This window comes from Salvelinus namaycush, chromosome 35, assembly GCF_016432855.1.
Source record: "Salvelinus namaycush isolate Seneca chromosome 35, SaNama_1.0, whole genome shotgun sequence".
NCBI classification, from domain to species: Eukaryota; Metazoa; Chordata; class Actinopteri; order Salmoniformes; family Salmonidae; genus Salvelinus; species Salvelinus namaycush.
Window position 1 is genome coordinate 19,274,105 of NC_052341.1, and position 14,490 is coordinate 19,288,594.

The window sequence follows — 14,490 nt, forward strand, 5'->3', positions numbered from 1 at the left end:
ATTTGTTTTTCTCTGTCAACCTCTTCCCTCTCCTTGCTCTGATAATCTGTTGATGTCAATTTGACTGATGTTGATGTCCCTGTTCTGTCTGCTTTAGCGTAATCTGTCTGCTCGATACGATTCGTCTGATGTAAACGATTTGAAATTACCTGGCAAAAATGTTACTATCGATAAACACGCAACAACATTTATGGAAGCAGATGCGTAATTGTGACTACAAAGTGGATTAAGAAAGGTATTGGCTACTTCTGGAAAACCATAAAACAAAAATCCTGTTAAAAACACAAATTCCGAGAAAAATTACCTAAGAGTTTCAGCCAGGTAAATGGACCTGCAACTTCCTCTGCGGTGTATCATCTGAGCCGCACCTGAGCATCACTCACTCAGTCGGCAAAGTAACCACACGCACACATCACACCAAAAACTCGATCAGTCCTTTATCCTACTCACCGCTTTGATGATCTTGCCTCGCCGGTGCCCAAACCAGAATATATATGTAAGGCTTTGTGGTGACTGATGACTGCCGATTAGAATTTATATATGGACTGGAAACACCGAAAATCTGCGATGCTTGAGTTACCTGTCCGTGTATCAAATTCTCACAGCCAGGCCACTTTCGAATTGCTTACCTAACTAATTAACAGTTAACCTACTATTTAAATATTTGCCTTGACTGGTTGATGCGTGTAAATACTGAAACCTGTACCGCCCTTTTGCTATAGCAGGCAGACAAGTGTTTTACGCATCTCTCTCTGTCTCTCTCTCACTCTCTCTCTCCCCCCACCACGTGTAAATATACATATTTGACCTATAGTCTTATTGGTAACAAATTATGTAGGTATTTAACATTGATAAATACTATTAACAAATCATCAATAGAAACACTTATTGACAGATCCATTAGAAGATAAAAATTGGCATTGCCCAAGTAGTCCCAAAATATTAATTCCCCTACTATTCTATCAAAAACCAAGTGGGAGCAGATGGGGCTAGATTATCTGATACACTATATACAAAAGTATGTGGACACGCCTTAAAAATTTGTGGATTCAGCTATTTCAGCCACACCCATGCCGACAGGTGTATAAAATCGAGCACACAGTCATGCAATCTCCATAGACAAACTTTGACATTAGAATGGCCTGGTCATAGGATGCCACCTTTCCAGCAAGTCAGTTCATCACATTTCTGCCCTGCTAGAGCTGCCCCGGTTAAGTGCTGTTATTGTGTAGTGAAAATTTCTAGGAGTAGCGCATAAAAATTGTCTGGCCTCGGTTGCAACACTCACTACCGAGTTCCAAACTGCCTCTGGAGGGAACTTCAGCACAATAACTATTCGTCGGGAGCTTAATGAAATTGGTTTCCATGGCCGAGCTGCCGCACACAAGCCTAAAATCACCATACGCAATGCCAAGCATTGGCTGGAGTGGTGTAAAGCTAGCCGCCATTGGACTCTGGAGCAGTGGAAACGCGTTCTCTGGAGTGATGAATCCCTCTTCACCATCTGGCAGTCCGACGGACAAATCTGGGTTTGGCAGATGCCAGGAGAACGCTAGCTGCCCAAATGCACAGTGCCAACTGTAAAGTTTGGTGGAGGAGGAATAATGGTCTGGGGCGGTTTTTCATGGTTCGGGCTAGGCCCCTTAGTTCCAGTGAAGGGAAATCTTAACACTGAAGCATACAATGACATTCTAGATGATTCTGTGCTGCCAACTTAGTTGAAAAAGAGTTTGGGGAAGGCCATTTCCTGTTTCAGCATGACAATGCCCCTATGTACAAAGCAAGGTCCATACAAAAATTGTTTGTTGAGATTGTACAGAGCCCTAGTGTATATGGCCATGTAGTGTATATCTTAAACTCAGTACTTAGTGCAAGTGATTTAAGGCTACTGTACACATTATTTTACTGTTTTAGACTTGCTTATTTCAAAAGGTGATTTTAGTTTATGAACATGCAGGAAATGGTTAGAATAAAACAGTATGAAATGTTTGCGCTATGTACTGAATCTCTTTACTGTATGGCCTTGTTAAACTCTCAGGGTACCAAACAGTGTTCAATTTCCCTGCAAAGGTGAATAGCCCACACACAGTATTCTTCCTTGTGAAGATAAATTCACTCAACCTGCACTGTGCTGGTGATTCCACCTGGTCGCTATAACAACCAGCTTGGCTGCGGTGAGGGATGTGTAACATAGCAGTGGAGGCTCTCAAAACATCAGACGCAGCAGCAGTATCTCTCATGACTTGATTTAGTCAGGACAAAATGAAGGTGGAGGGATAATGAGGACCTATATAATGAGGACCAAGGGAATTATTATTCTCCATTATACTCTACCCCAAACCCAGTCCAACCTTTTACCAACCATTAATCTCTTGATTGACAGATCTTGTTACATGATGGGAATCCTGATGATAAGTGAAAATACATATGTAAAGGCCAAAAACCAATTGCACAGCTATGTCATGGTAACTGGACTGCATAACAGGTTTGTGAAACTTACATCACAAAAAGACAGCTTTATTCAATGCCAGACAGTGCCTCTGGCTTCAGATCGTTTGACTTGGACACTACCTAGTGTTTTTTTTCTGCTAATGCAGAGCCCTCAACATGGCGCCTGAATCAAACTGGAATCAATGTGGGGTTTAGAAATTAAATAGAAATCAGACTCATCCCTTATTGATATTTAATAAGCATATATAACAGTGAATAATTGGCCATGACTCCTTTGAATATTTCGGGGCAATTTTGGCCTACTAATGTGGTTGTTGTGTTGTGTATAGTTTTTCTGTCTTTAGCCTTGTAGGCCTACACTAGAGGCACGGGTTATTGTTCACTGGTCATGTGTACCCTATAGGCACACAGGTGACCAATAAGTAGGGATGCACAGGCCATAGAGATAGATAGAGGACTCAAGTGCCCAAAAGCCCATTTTAGCAAGGGCAGCACCATTGAGGACTTTCACCATTTTGAAGTACTCAACTGGGTGGGACTTCTTATGGGTTAAAGAAAGATCATATAATGCCATTCAGTTCACCAGGAGAAATCAGCCAATGAATTACACTCGTGAGCAAACATTCCATAACTGCAACTTTGGCTTTATAACGGTTCCAAAAACATCCTCCAGGTGGCAGTATATACCCTTTCAGTTTGTTTACCAACATAGAAGTAGTAGAAAAAGATAATTGACTGTTTCAAAATGGAGATGGCCCTAATAGCGCTGCCCATGCTCTCACAGATGCCATAACGGGACAGATATAGAACATGTTCCACTGTCCTGAGGTTGCTGACGAATGCCAGATCTTGCAACGCCTGGATAGGTATTTTACATATCAGCTAACCACATCATATGTTATAGCAATCCGGACGGCACAGCCGATGACGTTGCACACAACCATTGGTTGATGCATGCAACATTTGAGCTGGGGAACACAATCACAATGTTGCATCCTCTAACTATCTCTATGGCACAGGCATAGATGATAGAAAAAGTGTTACATTCCATAGGCCGTTTTTCTGGTTGGTGCATGGTAGAAATAGACCAGAACTGTGACCATTTTTTTCAATGGTAAAAGGCCTTTTTGCATCATCTTTATAATCCACCATCTTTGGCACATGTTTGGAGAGCCTAGTAATTACATCTGCCTGTATGAAATTGTTGCAGTCTGTTTTTTTAATCTTTGCTGATAATAAATGGGCAAAGATAGCGTCTGGAAAGTTATGTTTTGCATGCGTTTATGGACATTTCATTTGCAATCCCACCTGTAGAGTTGCTATCAGGAACTATTGACTAGGTTAGAATTTACCTCTCGAGGAGATTGTGTTAGTTTATGGACATTGGATTGAATCTTTCTCCTTCAACTGATTAGTCTGGCTGACACCTAACTCAAAGTCCTCCTGACTTCAGAGTCTGGAAAGACTATTTTTATGTTGTCAGTACGATACATTGATAATTAAGGGGGCTGTGCTTTTACAGGTTGGTTCTCCTCTGGACTTTCCCACTCAAACAGCCACAGGCACAGCCCTACACAACCCCAGAGTGGTGCCCCCTTCCATTACTACTGTTGGATTTTCAAATCCAAACAACAAGAGGTCTCACACACCAAAAGAAAAATACATTTGAGAGAACTAATCAATGCTTTTGCTCAATTTCTGAGTGAATATTGCATTAATAAACAGCCTGCTGTCCAGACGAGTAAGTCACAGCTCTTCCTGTGTGGTCACTTGGGTCGCGTCAGCCAGGCTGGCAACTGATTACAACTGCCATGGAATTATTACTGATGAACAAATCTCTCTTGCCAAAACTCATGAATGGCAGCGGTGGATTGAAGGACGGTAGGGTATGTGCACAGGTGCCGCTGTAAAATTTGAATTTGCAATCCCACCTATGCTAGAGTGACGCTCTCTATCGGCTATCAGGAACTTTTGACCAGGTTAACCACTAGGTTACAGGAAGATCTATTCTGTCTTAGTGACTCAGAAATATACATGACTGGAGGTGTAGCCACTTAATGTTAGTTACTATATGACACATGACTGTTCCAGTTCTCAAAAGAAAATCAATGGACAACCATTGATCTCTCATCTCCTCATCTTAGTTACTATGTGTTGATATGTTTGATGATAAATAGCTGCTATTTATCATGTAAGAGGATGCTTAACAATATACCCTCTTCGCACCATCCTACTGACCCGAACTGTGCTGGTTTATTCAAGTGGGTCAGGTGATGACAAAATTCCCCTCTAGTCTAAATAGATACTCTCATGTGGAGTGGTACTGAACATTAAAGCAAACTGTAAAGAAAAGATGAGACACCATATTGAAAAAGAACGTTTATTCTTTTCTATATATCGTCTGACGTCCATTTCCCAAAAAGTGCATCATTGATTGGACACTAAAGCAAAACTCAAATTAATGAGGACAGGGGAGAGACACAGCCACGCTACATTTACATTCATAGTGGACAGAAAGATGCACTATGGGTAGACAGTCACAGGCTGTGTCTGATATGACCCCCTGTTCCCAATATAGTGCACTACTTTTACCCATCAGCTCTGGGAAAAGGTATTGCATTATGCCTGGGAAAGGGTGTCATTTCAGACACAGTAACAGTCACGTGTATAAAAGTGTTAAGATGAAAAGGGGGATGTCTTGGGTCAAGTTGTTCCTTCAGATCAAGAGGTGTTGGTCAGGTCTTCATTTATCCCTTGATCATGGCAGCGAACTCTGCAAAAGTGAACGCACCATTTTTTGTATTAATAATATGAATGGTTCAATAATTTATTGCTCAACATTTCATTTTCAATTTCAACTGAGATTGCGAAGACTTGCAATAACGTTCCCAAATTCCAAAAAGGAATAATCCTCACCATCAACTCCAATCATGCCATCACCATCTTTGTCCCCGTCAGCCAGGAAAGCCTTGGTCTCAGCGTCAGTCAGGGCTCTGGCAGAGGCAGAGAAGTTCTGCAGGAACAGCCTGGATGGATACAGAACAAACAGGCAATAAGCAAAGACTGTAACCACAGACTATGCTGATGCTTTCCTGCTCTACTTATATTTTGGGGGAGGGGACTCTATTGCTGAGACAGAAATAGGCACCCCGTTCTCTACAGAGGGGTAGGTTTAAAGTGACGTCCTTTTTTTGCCCCCACACTTAACAATAAGTCAAGCCCTATAAAGGGAACATTCACTCTAAGAAACATGATCAAAGGTGTTATATGATGAGTGTAATATCAGAGGGGTCCTTACTTGAGCTCATCCTCCTCAATGAAGCCACTCTTGTCCTGGTCAATGACGTAGAAGGCCTTCTTCACATCATCGTTGGACTTGCCAGCCAGGCCAACCTTGGCAAAGAAAGCCTTGTGGTTGAAGGAGTCAGCAGCTGTGGGGAGATCAGTTATCCATTAAAATGAGGATTTCACAGTTACAAATATACCTAACAATACTGCTGTGCCAGGGCTGTGCCCGCTTGCCCATGGCTAGTCTAGTGGTAGAGCTGCTGCCCCCAGACTGGACCACACTCCCCTGGAGGCAACGGTTCAATATTGCGGTCTAGCCACTCTTTTCTGTGCTATATCCCTCTCATCTCTCTCCTCATCAACCACAAAAATTAAAGAAGCCTGCTATATACAATCTTGCCCACAAACATAGAGATCCTAAAATAGAGAGAGAGAGTAGAAAGTGAACTGAGGCATCTATAAGAGGTTTACCTGTGCAAGCAGCGAGGGCTGCAGCAACATCAGCATCGTTAAGACCGGCGAAGGACATGTTTAGCTGGGGAGACAGCAGAGAAGATCAGTTACAGCAAAGCAAATGTTTTTCTGTTCATCACCTGCTTCTGCACAGCAACCGCAATGACTGATTTCAGTATGCTGAATCTCTGTCCTTTATCAGAGTTGGATATTTGGAAGATTGAACCACCCTATATTAAACCATTGCATTTCCTAATAATATAAATGGTAATAACATAGTTGTTGTAGTTAACATAGTTATTGTGCTGTTATTAACATCTGAAAATCAAGTTCTATTATTTTGCTTAGTTTTAGTTATTTGAGTTATTTTTGGTTATTGGGTAGTTTTGGATCTTTTAGTTTGAGTTGGTTATTTTGGTCAGTGTTGGTTATTTTGGTTAGTTTGAGTTAGTTTTGGTTCTTTTGGTTAGTTTTGGTTCTTTTTGTTTTTTTTAGTTGGTTTTGGTTATTTTGGTTAGTTTTGGATCTTTTGGTTCGTTTTGGTTATTTTGGTTAATGTTAGTTCTTTTGCTTAGTTTTTGATCTTTTGGTTAGGATAGGTTCACACAACAGAGAGCATCAGGATGGACAGTCCTCTATTCCAAAACCTGGATTTGCAGGCAGTGAATGATATATCATCCCAATGATGTAGCCTAGTCATTCCATTTGGTTCCTTGATTATTCCAAAGGCAAAAAACGTGTCCTGCGTTTCTTTAATTGAGATGGCCTTTATAGTAGATGCTTCCATCATGTTCCGTTCCATAGTAAGGTGTAGTAAAGCCGAAGGGTTGAAGATACATGCAAGATGTTGTCGACCTGACAAGACGAAGATTCATCCCTCTGCAACAGACTCACCTCAGGTTTGGCTTTAAGGCTTGAGTGGATTCGCAAAGATGATTCTGCCGACTGGTGTAAGCTCCCCTGCTCAAGCCCTCGACCTTATATACCCTACTCACCCGAAATATGAGGCAAAATGTAATAGACACCGCATGCAAAGCAAATGGTTGAAAATGTGTCCAGTAGTCAGTGTCCTTTCTATTTATATCTACATACATGAAGACGCTTAAATGGTACTTGTTTGCAAAAGTGCTTAATATTAAATCGGGCTAATAATATACGCTGGTATAGATTACATAGATTTGCCGCTGATGCAGATTTATATTGTGTGAAAATCCATACTGATGACAATATTAGATCAATTAGATTTGTAGTTATTGAAAGCTTCACTTTATACGCAGATGTTTCTGCATCTTTTGTTGGCTTCGACTTTCATATATATACATATATATATATATATAAAAATGTTTTGATTTCAAATCAAATTGTATTTGTCACATGCGTCGTAAAAAACAGTTGTAGACTAACATTGAAATACTTATTTGGGCTTTTATTTATGTTTTACGGTCTGTTTTACAAAATCCATCAACAGCTATCAAGTTTAACAGTTCATAGGCCTAATTTACGACTGAGTTGCTCCGTCTCAATGCGTAATTGGCACGCGCAAAATGTCTGGAATGAGTTGTTGTGCATGTATCTGTCTAACAAAAGTAGAGCCCATGATTTATGGCCATAGGTGTAAGGTGCTGTATTACGCTTCGGGAGAAAACAGACACTTGAATTACTTGGCTAATTATAACAGGGCTGATGTGTCTTCATGTTAAATCATTTAAAAACATTGAAAGCGTTTTTGTTTTGTTATTGAAAAAGCTAAACACAATTGAATTATGGCCCCTGTTTTTAAATTTTGCCTAAAATGACATACCCAAATCTAACTGCCTGTAGCTCAGGCCCTGAAGCAAAGATATGCATTTTCTTGGTACCATTTGAAAGGAAACACTTTTAAGTTTGTGGAAATGTGAAAGGAATGTAGGAGAATATAACAAATTAGATCTGGTAAAAGATAATACAAAGAAAAAACCAACCCTTTTTTGCATTTTTTTTGTACCATCATCTTTGAAATACAAGAGAAATGTATTATTCCAGCCCAGGTGAAATTTCGATTTTGGCCACTAGATGACAGCAGTGTATGTGCAAAGTTTTAGATTGAATCAATAAACCATTGCATTTCTGTTCAAAATGTTGTATCAAAACTGCTCAAATGTGCCTATTTTGTTTATTAATAACTTTCCATGTTCAAAACTGTGCACTCTCCTCAAACAATAGCATGGTATTCTTTCAACCGTCCCACAGGGAATCCACCGATCCTGAAGAAGTTTTTAAGAGCCTGTGCTGTCAGAAATGTGAGTTCTCTGTGTTTTAAATATTTTGCCACACTATAAGGTTGGAATAATACTATGAAATTATGAAAATTATGATAATGCCCTTTTAGTGTAAGAGCGTTTTGAAAAGAACGCGTGAAATTTCAGCCTGTTTTAGTGGGATGGAGTTTTGGCCTGCCTGGTGATCGGTCCCGTGTGGCTCAGTTGGTAGAGCACGGCGCTTGCAACGCCAGGGTTGTGGGTTCGATTCCCACGGGGGGCCAGTACAAAAAAAAAAAAGTATGAATGTATGTACTTGTAAGTCGCTCTGGATAAGAGCGTCTGCTAAATGACTTAAATGTAAAAATGTAAATGTAAATGGTGACATCACCAGGTGAAAAATTAGCTAATAGACTAATAAGAAAGAGTTCCAAACCTCTCTACCAATAACAACTCGTTTTCAGTTTTCCCCTCCCCACTCAGACCACTCCCAGACAGTCCAAGCACTCCTGCTTGAGAAATTGCTCTTTGCTAAGAAGCAATTTTTGTTTCTTTTTGTCAATTTTAATTGAAAACAATCACAGTAAGGTACTTCATTGCTACCCATAAATGATTTGATATTGAGACGGAAATGACAGCATTGAAACTTTAACAAGTGCATTCAATAACTTAACAGCTCTTTAGAGCTGAGTAAATCAGCAAGTGCATGCTTGAAATGATATATGGTGAAAATAAAAATAAAAGCTCAAGAAACATAATAACAAAATAATTCAAAATCTAGCCCAAAATGTCATATACAATTGTATAGGTTCTTTTATCTGTCATATAAGATTTGCACATTTGGCAAAAAATGTATTCATAGAACTCTAATTAGGGCCTAATAATTTATGGAACCATTAATCTATATTTCACATCTTTCCCTACAATTGGATGTACTGGTGCCCTTTGGGAGGTTAAAAATGTTAATTGGGGACCTCTTTGCTGAGGAATGTGAATCTTTTTACTGAGCAAGTTTGTCATTTTGTATATTTGTATTATATTATATTTTGTAAATTGTGTGTATGCAGGGCTTCCTTGCGAAAAAGACATTGGTCTCAATGGGACTCCCTGTTAAAGTAAAGGTAAAATAATAATAAAATAAACATATTTTTTAAATCAGTGGCTCAGGGGAGAGAAGAGGGGACACCCATAGGAATGTATTTGGCACAAAGGATAAATTGAGTCAGTCATCACCTCTGTCTAATTGAAGGGTGCCTGGTGTTATTTTGGTCCCTTTCAGCTCCCCTACTCCCCTCCAGGCTGTTTCTCAGTATGGCTATGCTACTATTTACGAGAACAGTGAAAGGTGATAGGTCTACTTCCATCATCATTCAAACATTCAGATCTGGGGAGAGCCATTACGCAATACCTAGGCTACTGTACTGTACATCACTCAATTTTAACAATGCTCTCGATGGTGCCATTTTGGATGTAGGAGTCCACATACGAGTATACATACAGTAACGTGTGTGACACGGTTAATGTCTCTATATCCCAAATGGCACTACTTAGTAGTGCACAATTTTTGACCAGAGTTCTATGGGCCCTGATAAAAAGTAGTACGCTATAGAAAGAATAGGGTGCCATTTGGTACGTATGCTATGTGTTTCATACTGTAGCAGGTGGCACTGTTGAGGTGGCACTTGTTACTTTTGTTTGAGAAGGCCAGCTGGATAAACTATGGAATGCAGTTTGTTGCCGTTCTTTTTCTATGGTTGTGTAGAGACTATCCAAACCTTTGTGTGTGTACTGGCCATAGTAGTAGTGGCCCTTTAAATAGATTTAGAGCTGGCAACCTCATCAGTTTATATTTTATGGTACATAATTCAACAGGTCTAGAATTACATGGGAAAATGGTAATTACATAGAAATAGCATATTCAATACTTTTTATCAGTCAGTCACTCCTCTCCCCATCCTTGATCCTCAGGTGCGTTCGGCTTGACCCCTAACCCCTGACCTTTACCCACAGATAGGTAGAGGAATCCATCTTGACACAAATAAGATTAAAGCGTTTCCCCCTTAAATCTTCTCCCTTAGATTATGTGCTTTTTATCTATTCCTGCCATTATTTAATATGAGTGTTGTTGTTAGATGGATGTGTCAGAACAATGGACAACCCATTATCAGCTGAAATCAGGAAGGAATCCAAGCTGATGTGGGACATTCTAATATTCTGACATTCTGACATTCCAAACTCCACTTAGAGGTGGTCCTTGGACTAAATCCCACCTTGTCATCAATAGCATATACAAATAATTAAATACATTTACTGTACATTCTACATGTAAACAAATATCTGCAAGTAAATGTTCAGAGTGCAATTTGTTCACTTTTCCCTCCCTCGCGACATAAATAGAAATGGCCTTATTCTATGTCACCGAGTATGACATTTTCTCAGTCTGATAGCTGAGGGAGAGAAACTTGTTCATAAATGTGCCTCATTAACAAAAACGTTGTAACATGGGAGTTCTGAAACCCTAGCCAAGAGCTGGCTGGGGGCCTTTGCAATGTGCTGGCTCTAACTGAACATATGCAAGAGATCCTCCAGCTGGCCAGCCCTCTAAAGAGATGTCTCCGAGAGGCCCTGGCAGTATCTGTGTCTTTCTGAACCAGCTATAAGTGTGCCAGAGCTGAACATATATATGTCTCCTAGATGCAGTGCCAGTAGGTGGATCCTGTTTTGTGAACCTAAATGTTCACATGATGTATAGCAGAGGTCACTATATACAGTTACTTCTCAGTACCCTGTGGGGTAATGCTGATGGGAATCCCGGTGTAGCTAGTGTGTGCTGCATCAGTCCTGTATACTCCAATATTCTAAAGAAACATAACATTTTATTCCTTCTTTAGTTCTTCGAAGGACTTGCTCAACTGTGACACTCAATGTCAGATGAAAAACCATTAAAAACAAAAGTCGTTGTTAATCCAAATGAAGATTTATTGAAATTTTCTAAAAGTGCAAAGGTCTGGTGGTAAACTTTTGCACACCGGCTGACGTAGTTAGAAAACGTAACAGTCAACACGCTTTGGGAGTGTGGGGTGACATTCATAAATAAAATGAATATAAAAAAGATGCAGTATTTGACAGGCAGCAAGCCAGGACAACCTCAACAGCAGACTTGTGGTTCTATGAAAACCGAGCCAATGATAGATGACTTATACTTTCACCAAGGTGGTGAACTCTGTGGAAACAAGGAAGAAACAACAACAGTTATTGCAAGACAGGTCATGATGAGAACTTGAAAAAAAAAAAGATCCTCATAAAATCCTCATTTCCTACATGTCATGGCATTTAAAAGTAGTTACGCGTTACTAAAAATTGTTTGTTGTTACAGTTACTTGGCCAACTGGATAGGGTCAAGTACATAGTTGCTTGTTTGATAGAAATCTATAAAAGTGATTTGATTACCATCCACTCCAATCATGCCATCACCATCAGCATCTCCTGCCGCAAGGAAGGCCTTGGTCTCTTTATCTGTCAGAGCTCTGGCACCAGCAGAGAAGGTCTGGAGGAACAGCCTGGAGAGAGAGGAGCACCTTAGAGACTGCTGCCCGATGTACATAGTCATTGAACACTGGTCACTTTATTAATGTTTACATACTGTTTTACCCACTTTATATGTATATACTGTATTGTAGTCATGGATCATACTATATAAATACTGCTGAACACACCTTTTATATTCATATATTGTCCATACTGTTTATACACCATCATATACATATATATATATATATGAAGGTGTATAGACAGTATATATATATATATACATATATATATATGATGGTACATAGATATATATATACATATATATGTATATATATATTCCAGTCTCTGACATTGCTCATTCTCATATTTCGTCATTTCTATATTTTTATTGTTTTTTGTGTGTATTGTTTGGTATTGTTAGGTATATCGCACTGTTGGAGCTAGAAACATAAGCATTTCACTGCAGCTGCGGTAACATCTGCAAAATATGTGCACGCAACCAGTGAAATGTGATTTGATTTGAAGGGTGTGTTTAAGTATCCCTATGCAATCAAATTAAAATGAGACTTGGTGAGTGGAGATCAAGGAATAGTCAAGATATGCACTCGTATTAATTTCAGTTTCATGGGTGGTGTTGCGTTGTACTGTACAGTAAGTTAGCTTTTGGCAAATTAATCAACAGAATGAGTTGCCTTATACTGTATAGTAAGTTAGCTTTTGACAACTGAATCAACTGGGCTGCCTTAATCGACATCCACGTCTTCGGCGCCCGGGGAACAGTGGGTTAACTGCCTTCCTCAGGAATAAGTTGCCTTGTACTGTACAGTAAGTTAGCTTTTGACAACTGAATCAACTGGATCAATGTGAGACTTACTTGAGCTCATCCTCCTCAATGAAGCCACTCTTGTCCTGGTCAACAAAGTAGAAGGCTTTCTTCAAATCCTCAGTAGACTTGCCAGCCAGGCCAACCTTGGCGAAGAACTCTTTGTGGTTGAAGGACTCAGCAGCTGTGAGGGATAAACACAGTGGTCATTTCAACATCACAACCTGCTCATGGATGATTATACATGGTCAATATGGGCCCTTTCACTTTAACTGACATTGATTGTCATAAATGAATTAAGTATAGCACACCTGCGCAATGCTGGAGGGCAGCAGCAATATCCTCGTCCTTAAGCATTCCCTTGAAAGCCATTTTTTAGATTCTGAGAAGTAGGGAGAGAAAACAAGTGAAGAGAAAAAGAGAGAGAGAGACATTTTCAAAGTCATGAACATGAATATTCAACAGAAAATACTTGGGCCCACTAACCTTTTGACTCTGATAACCACAACTATTGTCAAGAAAACTGTCTCAGGCATATATATATATATATATATATATATATATATATATATATATATATATATATATATATATATGTAGATAGACCTTTTCCCAAATGTTATTTCATTAATTTTCTAATTGTTTAATGAATTAATGGATTTAAATGGATAATAAATAGCATTAGTACTGTGTTATCTGTAGCTTACAGGTTTATGTTCCAAACGTAGCTCATCTGTGCTCAAAGGCAGAGTGCCTCAATGCAAGAAACTACAGCAGGCCAAAGCCCATACAGTAGTATGCTGTGACCCATGACCTTTAGGTCTGCTAGACCTGTTTATCAGATCATCTCTTTCATCTATTTCTACCAGCTCTGGAGCCTGTTTCTATTCTGTCTCTCAACCATTCACACAGAAAAATTCACATAGGACTTTCACTGTCATGAAGGTCCATGGCAATTTAGATGGAGAAGAAGCATTGGTAAAGAAAGAAACATTGAGTAAGACATGTCTGCCAGTGACAGTAAGTATCATTCAGAGTGGTCCTCGAACTGAGATTCCTCGTGCGCCAAAACCATGGCATAAGTCCTCCATCTCCATCTCTCAGGTAAGTGCTTTAAGTCCAATTTTCGCTTTATTTAAACTCCAATTCCAAACGCATTCCAGATAGAAACGTTTCCCTCTTCATTTTTATTGAATGTATTCCGTGGAGGCAGTAAAGAAAAATCTTTGCATGTTGCTGATGCTGAAAACCATTGGTGGTCTGTAGCCTAAATTAGAGCATTTAATTTGTTCATGTTCTCCCTCAACCTCAGTCCGGTTGAGGGAACTCACCTTTGGAGGATTAGTGGATTAGTGGCGAGGAGGCTGCTGTATCTCAGTGTAGGGCTGGATGAAGCAATACTCCCCTAGCTCCCACATTATATACCCTTGCCCTTCAAGGTGTAACACACACCGTATGCTTAGGGTTCGTTTTGGAAAAATGTGTCTAGTAGTCAAATTGTACTATTTTTATCCTTTCAACTAGGGATATGCATGCAGTCCTTGGGTGAAATGCAAGAGGGGCATTTTGGGCTTCAAGCTGATCTTCTCATTCGGCTGTATGTTGGAGATAAAATGCCTGCAATGCATTTTCTTCATATGACCCATTATCTGCAATCAGGGCAATGTGGCACTTGGTGACATCAGTGTGTTTCTGAAAATGTATAGA

General features: G+C 39.7%; 2 protein-coding genes across 2 annotated transcripts; both read right to left on the bottom strand.

The window, feature by feature from the left end:
* Positions 1-4,815: 4,815 nt before the first annotated feature.
* Positions 4,816-7,174, bottom strand: LOC120029716 (parvalbumin beta 2-like). The gene is made up of 5 exons (XM_038974985.1): positions 7,087-7,174; positions 6,211-6,274; positions 5,750-5,882; positions 5,368-5,477; positions 4,816-5,224 (listed from the first exon to the last, which is right to left on the bottom strand). The coding sequence occupies exons 2-5, from the start codon at positions 6,266-6,268 to the stop codon at positions 5,199-5,201; spliced, it is 327 nt and encodes a 108-aa protein (XP_038830913.1). The 5' UTR covers positions 6,269-6,274; positions 7,087-7,174; the 3' UTR covers positions 4,816-5,198.
* Positions 7,175-11,387: 4,213 nt separating this feature from the next.
* On the bottom strand, positions 11,388-14,186 carry LOC120029749 (parvalbumin-2-like). The gene is made up of 5 exons (XM_038975019.1): positions 14,115-14,186; positions 13,095-13,165; positions 12,835-12,967; positions 11,880-11,989; positions 11,388-11,652 (listed from the first exon to the last, which is right to left on the bottom strand). The coding sequence occupies exons 2-5, from the start codon at positions 13,153-13,155 to the stop codon at positions 11,627-11,629; spliced, it is 330 nt and encodes a 109-aa protein (XP_038830947.1). The 5' UTR covers positions 13,156-13,165; positions 14,115-14,186; the 3' UTR covers positions 11,388-11,626.
* Between the last annotated feature and the right edge of the window lie 304 nt (positions 14,187-14,490).